A 6,907-nucleotide genomic window follows, 5' to 3' on the forward strand; every position below is an offset into this window, starting at 1 on the left:
GTCGTAGGTCCATTCTGAGCTCAGAAGATGTTTGTTTATGTTCATGACGAAAGTAGAACTTTTTTCAGTTTTTTTTTAGGGTAAGTTAACAACTGCACATGTCAGTGCTTCTATTCAGAATAAAAGCCTGGCGCATGTAAACACTTGTCATGATCGGATTGTGCGAATATATCCGAATATATTTCAATCCGATCAAAGAATTTTGCACATGTAAACATAGCTATTGACTRGGAGTCAGGTCAGGGAGTATTAATTTAATAATCATAGGTTGTAAGAGCACCATGAATCAAAGCCATCATCCCAGAAATGAGCTTTACAATTAGAAATTTCAATGAGGCTCCAGGACAAAGTTTGCAGGACTTGTRGCGCAGCACAGAAGAAGATGAAAAATACTAGAGAAACTGAAAGACTGTAGTGCATTTTCAGTGCAAACTAACAAAGAAATACATGAGATCTTGTGTCACTAAAGAGACACCAGAAAGTTAAAATTTAAATGTCTCCATTGTCCAACTGTCTTTAAGAAGCTTAAAACTGCCAATTGTWTATAATAGTGATGGCAACAGCTTTGTTGTGGTCCAAAATTGTCCTCATATATTTTATTATTTTAGATTTATATACGTATGTTTAAAATTACATATTTGTTAAAACACATTATAAATTTTGATGATTATTTGAGATTTTWATAGTTTTARAAACTATATACTGTATGTCTTATAAAATATTAGATATTTATTTCACTTTTTAAGTTTTACCTACTTGTAAACTGGCTCTCTTTTGAATTGATCATGTGGTCATATGGAGTTGTGGTTATCATTTGAGGCAGGAAGGGGTAGAGTGGAGATATATACCAGCTGCCTGTGTCATGGTGAGCACAACATAAGATTGCAGCTGCAAAGGAAGCTTCAGGCAATGACATAACACATTTTCAATCCAGACTTTGTCTAGTTCTTATTGTTGTTTTACATTTTGACTGTATGGAACTTTGATTAACTGATTGTTTTTATGAATAAACTGACACTGACATTAAAGTTTGATCTTTATTGGACGTCCTGATTGGCTGCATTTGCATCCAGTCTTCCTCATGACTGTGGCACAGAGTAAGCATGGAGATGATGAGCAGGAAGCTCATTCATGTTAGTCAGAGTAAATCAAGTCAACATACTCAGCAGTGTGACCTTGATGAGTTATACGGAGTTGAAAGTGATAAACTTTGAATGCATTAACAATCTACTCCTTCTCCTCGCATACAAACTTGTATAATAAAGTGATTCTTGAGAATCTCTTTCTGTTCAAACATGTAAGACTAAATTATCTTGGTATTAAAAACATCCAGTTCAGAGAAGCAGAGAGGGGGCAGGCAGGAGACGTCTGCTGGCTGCTGGAAATGTGGGCGGCATCAGATTAGCATATTCACAGGATCCCCTTTGACTAAAGCAAGAGGAAGGTGCAGAGTCATGCCCTGAGTCTTTTAAATTTRCTTTGTAGAATTCTGTGGAATATATGAGTTTTTTAGAGATTAATAACTGCTGGAGCTGGACTTTTAAACTCCTTTACACTAAAGTGTTGTTTAAATGTACTTCTAACACGTTTTGCAGTGTTTTATTTGATTTTCTTGTTGCTGCTGTTTCCTGAATGCTYTTCTCAGACGGTTTACAGCCCAACATCATTTTCTTCTTCCAACCAGAGTCAGAAAGTGGTTMTACTCAGAAACATTTGATATGTAGCAGTAAGTCCTCTCCAGAGTCTGCCTGTGATGGATTTAATTTGGTAGAAACSGTTGCTCAGGCACAGTGCAGTTTAAGGCAGAGTACCAGTTCAGCAGGGAGGATATAAAAGGTGTCAGCAGAAGCAAAAGATGAGGTTTAAACAYGACACAGCTTTTCTCTGCTCAGTCAAAAGATGGCATTTAAAAAAAATGTCAGACACGGCAATGAATACCACCTGACTGTTTCATCAGACAGCTGTGAATACCTGTTTGTTAGTTTTTCAACTTTACACTCCAGTTTGGGGCTAAAAAGAGTTTCTGTACAGGTGGTGTTTGACTCAGGACCTTCTACCTGCATTAGTCTCGCTGTCTGCAAAGGATTCTCTCAAACACTTTTTCTAATTCAGGTCAAACATTTTAAACATAAAAGTTTTTGTGAGAACTGGGTTAGCTCTGGGTTAGTGCTGCAGTTTGAGTCCAGGTTGTGTCAAAAAGGGACTTCAATGAGGTTACAGTTAGAGGYAAAACAATCCAAGGCCAACCTAGAATTCCTTAATCGAAATGCTAGTCTTTTAAAATAYATAAAATGATAACATAACCATAAATAATAATATGGAAGTTAAGTTATCTCAGATGTTAGCTCACTTTATGCTCATTAATCTTGGGTTCTTAGACTAGTAAGAAAAGCTTTATCTTATATTCCAGGGGATTTGTTTACTAAGTAATTTACACAGAATGCTGAGGCTGCAGGTTCAAGTCCAGGTTGTAATAGGAACCAGTGTAAAACAAGCTTACAGAGGTGACCCCGCTGAGGGGAGAAACCAAAAGAAAAACTAAACGTACAAATTTCCAAATAAACAAATCCTCAAATGAGTCACTGATGAATAATTCAAACAGCCTTACAGCAAATGATGCTAGCATTACAACAGATGAATCTCAGCTACTCTCATAAAGGAGTTATTGGATGTATCTACAGCTGARTGACTGTGGATCCAACCCAAAGTAAAATGGCAACCACAGCTAAGCAACTGCAGCAAACAGAACTTGATAAACATCAACACGTTGTACCAATATTGAGCTAAAATTTGAGAGTCATCCACCTATTTTATTCTTAGGGTTCAGAGATTACATAAGATTTCCATATGTTAGGTGTTAAAATACACTGGCTGGTCAAAAAAATYAGTTGCCACCAGAAAAAAGGTTACACACTATTTGGTTGGAGACAAGTCAGCACTTTACTGCCATCTAGTGTTAAGATCATTTTCTTTCACAGATTGGCACGTTGTCGCAGTTTGGGGAGGTGATTTGTCGAAACAGACTTTTAAATCATGGTATTAAAACAAAAAAAGRTGTGGATTGCTCGTTCTGCTGCTTTTTGGTCATATGGTAGAGTTTTGATAAGAAAGCATGCAGATATATTAGTAACTTTAAACTGTCGTAAAACTGAAGCAATGCATTCTGGGTATGCTACAGGACAAAGAACAGGTACCCATTATTTTCAAAATAAGAGCGTGAATTTAAACTGTTCTGTGTTTCTTTCTTTTTTATTATTTATTTATTTAAAACTTATTGCCACAGTGTCCCTCAGAGAGGAGATACAAACTGCACAGCTGAGAGTGGTTCTGCAGATCAGAACTGCAGGTGGATTGTCGCCCCGTGAAGAAGCTCCAGTTTCTTCCTGTCATGCAAAGAATTGTGGGAACTCTGTACTAAATGAAAACCGTGACCAAGAAGGACAATAAGTCAGAGTAGAAAGCTCTGCGAACGCAATATTGCSTGAGGGATTGTTGCTTCCACAGTGTGTTAAGAAGAGATGGCTTTCCCCTCCAATGTTAAAGAAAATGATGAAGTTTTAATGAATTATGTGGCTACAAAATGTTGAGTTTAGATGAAATWGATGATCAAATGTGAAACATTATTTGTGATTAATGCTACTCATTTCTAAATTTAGAAAGCGCAAATCCGCACATCATTTAAAGAAATTAGCACAAAGGAGAAATTTAGGTCCGCAATTAGCACATTTGCATTTTAGGGGACTGTTGCCCACCACTGGAGGTCATGCATGTTGTTTTTATTAATGTTTAAACAAAACACATTTCTTCTCAGTATAAAATTGTTTTAGTTTAAAACCCTGGCATGAAAGACAACAGATGCTATGTGCTCCATCAAGGAAAGCTTTTAATCTAGACCAAGTCTCCTGTAAAGGTTGAAATGATTTAATAAAATGTAAACAGGTGGGCAGTTCCTCAAAGCAGGTGAAGCCTGAATGATGTGTTTACTCACTGTCATACTGTACAGGTCCACTGTCCACGCTGCCTCCAAGTCCTGGCTTCTCACAGAAAGGTGGAGCCCAGCCTCGATTACAGTGACAGTTCCCATTGCTGTTACACACCTGCAGACAATCACCAACAAGACATCTCTTAACGTGTGTTTGTAGTGTTTTACCATCACAAAGGAGYCAGGAAGTTACTGGGCGCCCCTATACTCAAATGAAACTAATTGCTGTCTCTATGGTAACAAAATGATTTTTAAGACTTTTTTCAGGGTTACGGTTGCAGTTGTTTATGAGACTGGCTTAGGGGTCAGTGTTAGGTATTCAGCTGTGTTAGTCACGACTCAAACCCCAGACTGTGTGTGTTTTAACAGGATTTTTGTTGTCAGTGGGTTAATAATGACCTTTAGAAATACAGCTGTATAAAAGAAACAGGTGAATACTAATAACACTAAAACAGCATGTTTCTATTTTCTGTGAACAATGCTGTAATTTGCAACATAATTAGTTCTGAAGTGAGTATGAAATTGTGGCTCCCAACCATCCCACTCCAGCTCTAAGGTTCATGATGTGGTGGGCTGTTTAAAGACATCTGRATCTTTAAATGGCAGGAAAAATAGATTAAAACATACCAAACCTAGAAGAAAAAATAACTGGTTTTATTGGCTAAGGGTAACTTTTAACCTACAGTGTGTATTGGACTCAGTGTGCACTGAGGCAGTGAATGAAGGTGTAAAACTGTAGCGGGGGCTGGTGGAGCCCCTTAGCATGTTAAACAGATTGCTCCTAATGAAACATGAATAAAAATTAACAGTAAAGTTTTACATTGCACCAGCTAAATGACATGAGAGAGAGGGAGTGCTTTAATCCCTCTTTGTAAATGTAACTAACAGTGAGAAGGTTGCAGGTCAATTGACGACAACTCATTCATCAGCTTTTTATAACATCACATTCAGATATGAGATATAACATTTTGAAAAAAGGATAAATCAATTGATCACAACACCTGTGAGGAGGGGGCTGATTTTGAAACTCTGAATTGCATTCAGCAACTAAATTAYATCCTTTTCTAATTCACTAGCAAGGACCACGCCWTGGTATGAGTTTAAATATTTTATTGAAGGAAGGAGTCGACGGGCAGTGGGATGAATGACAAGCCTCTTCAGTGCAAGACAGTCACTTGTCACTTCCAGTATCTTCTCTGTGAGATCAGACACCATATTGTCAGCAAAGCTAAGAACCTTGCCCACTTTCTTGTTCTAAAAATGTTTAATCTAATCAACAGCTTTGTCAGCTACTATCAGCATTTTTTTTGATTTGTGGAAGTCTCTCTCCAAACMTGTTTTGGTTTTGGGCTGAATCTGGTCTCAGCACTTTTGCTGGGGTCAGAAAATGAACTTTGTTCTGACTCACAAATTTCTTCAAGTGGTGTGAATCTGTTCTGTGGAAAGTTTCTATCATTTTCCACTGTCTTGTTGTCATCTCCACTTGCTTTGATAACAGCCTGATGTTGTAGTCTTCTCTTTAGCACTGGGGAGAAATTTCTCTGTAGAATCAGCCATTCAGTTTTGTCTAGGTTCTCCATGAGAGATCCTTTGGTCTTGGGGCCAACATTTCCAACAAGTCCTGCTTCTAGAACCATTTCCWGTCTCTTCCATATCCTGATATTCACACTCAGCCTTCTCARTTGTTTGTGTTGTCTCATTTAAAGCATTCATCTCTTCCTGTTAGGATCTGTGTTTTGTCTTTGTCTGGCTCTCCGTGTTCTCACTTTCGTTCAACCTCCGTTCTGCCTCTCAGTATATTTTCCTGTCAGTTCTATCACACCTGTATTCACTCAGTAATCAGCCCAACTGCTTCCCATGTTCTTATCAGCCCTTGCCCTTTATATMTGGTTCTCTGTCTCCTCTCTTTGGTCCTTCATTCTCTCTCTTCCCCCCTTGTGTCTCCCCGAGTTCTCACCCCACTGGCCTTTTTTGTTATTTAATAAACCTTTTTTTTGCTTTAGTTCTTTGTGTGTGTCTGCTTATGGGTCCTACTGCTGACAGACATTACACGAAATGAAGAAATGAATCTAAACTTCCAACACTGTTGCCTTCTGGAGAAGCTGACTGAAATCCTCTTTACAAAAAACAAAACAAAACAAAAAAATAAACAAAAAAATACAAAAAAATCTCAAAAGCTTGTCTGTCCTTTGTCTCAGCAGTTGATGTCTCAAAGTCCTCTTAGCTTCTTCAACAGTAGTCAAAAATAAAAWGAAATTTCTGCCATCCAATGTCAACAAATCACACCATGGGGTCACCATTTTAAGAAAAACTTGATCAGAATTGGTAGCCAGAATAATTTAACAAAGAACCAAGTTGATTCACTTTAAAAWTCTTTATTTTCCAGATATGTTAATCCTTCCAGAGCCTTTGTCTGTGAGTGATCCTGGCCCTTTTCGCAATCAGTGGCTACACACTCGCCCTACTCCCTACTCACTCAGTTTACGCGTTCCCGCAGAGGGTTGGCCATATTAAGTCCCATCCGAAACCGGTTAGGTACAAGGGTGAGTGGCATATTAAGCCCTCCACAGTGAGTCTACGGCTGTGTCCAAAATGGCAGGACGGGTCCTCCGAAGGTCGAATTTGTCGGCCGCATACGTCACAGCGRCGCGACYAAGGACGTCCCAAACCGAAGACTCCTCCGATGCGGCCGACAAATTCGTCCATCCTTTTCCCCGATTTGAAGGACAGGTCTGATGGATCCTTCCCGGCCCAGCATATCCCATAATGCATTGCGGCCCAACCGGAGATTTTTTAAAGCTAGTAATGGCGGACGAAGCGAGAGAAAATAATACATTTTAAATAAAAAATATGGTGATGTAAAAATGAAAAAATTTTAGCGATTGCAATTCTAATACTTTTACCATTTGTATGGACATGTTTTTA

General features: G+C 38.5%; 1 protein-coding gene across 1 annotated transcript in view; it reads right to left on the reverse strand.

Moving 5' to 3' along the window:
• adam19a (ADAM metallopeptidase domain 19a) overlaps positions 1–6,907 on the reverse strand; it is a gene marked incomplete in the record, with an annotated part of 346,817 nt that overhangs the window by 33,245 nt on the left and 306,665 nt on the right. The window contains 1 exon segment of the mRNA XM_014003343.1: positions 3,989–4,097. Coding sequence (XP_013858797.1) covers positions 3,989–4,097 — 109 coding nt within the window.

The sequence above is a fragment of the Austrofundulus limnaeus genome, unplaced genomic scaffold (genome assembly GCF_001266775.1).
Source record: "Austrofundulus limnaeus strain Quisiro unplaced genomic scaffold, Austrofundulus_limnaeus-1.0 Scaffold18, whole genome shotgun sequence".
Taxonomy (NCBI): domain Eukaryota; kingdom Metazoa; phylum Chordata; class Actinopteri; order Cyprinodontiformes; family Rivulidae; genus Austrofundulus; species Austrofundulus limnaeus.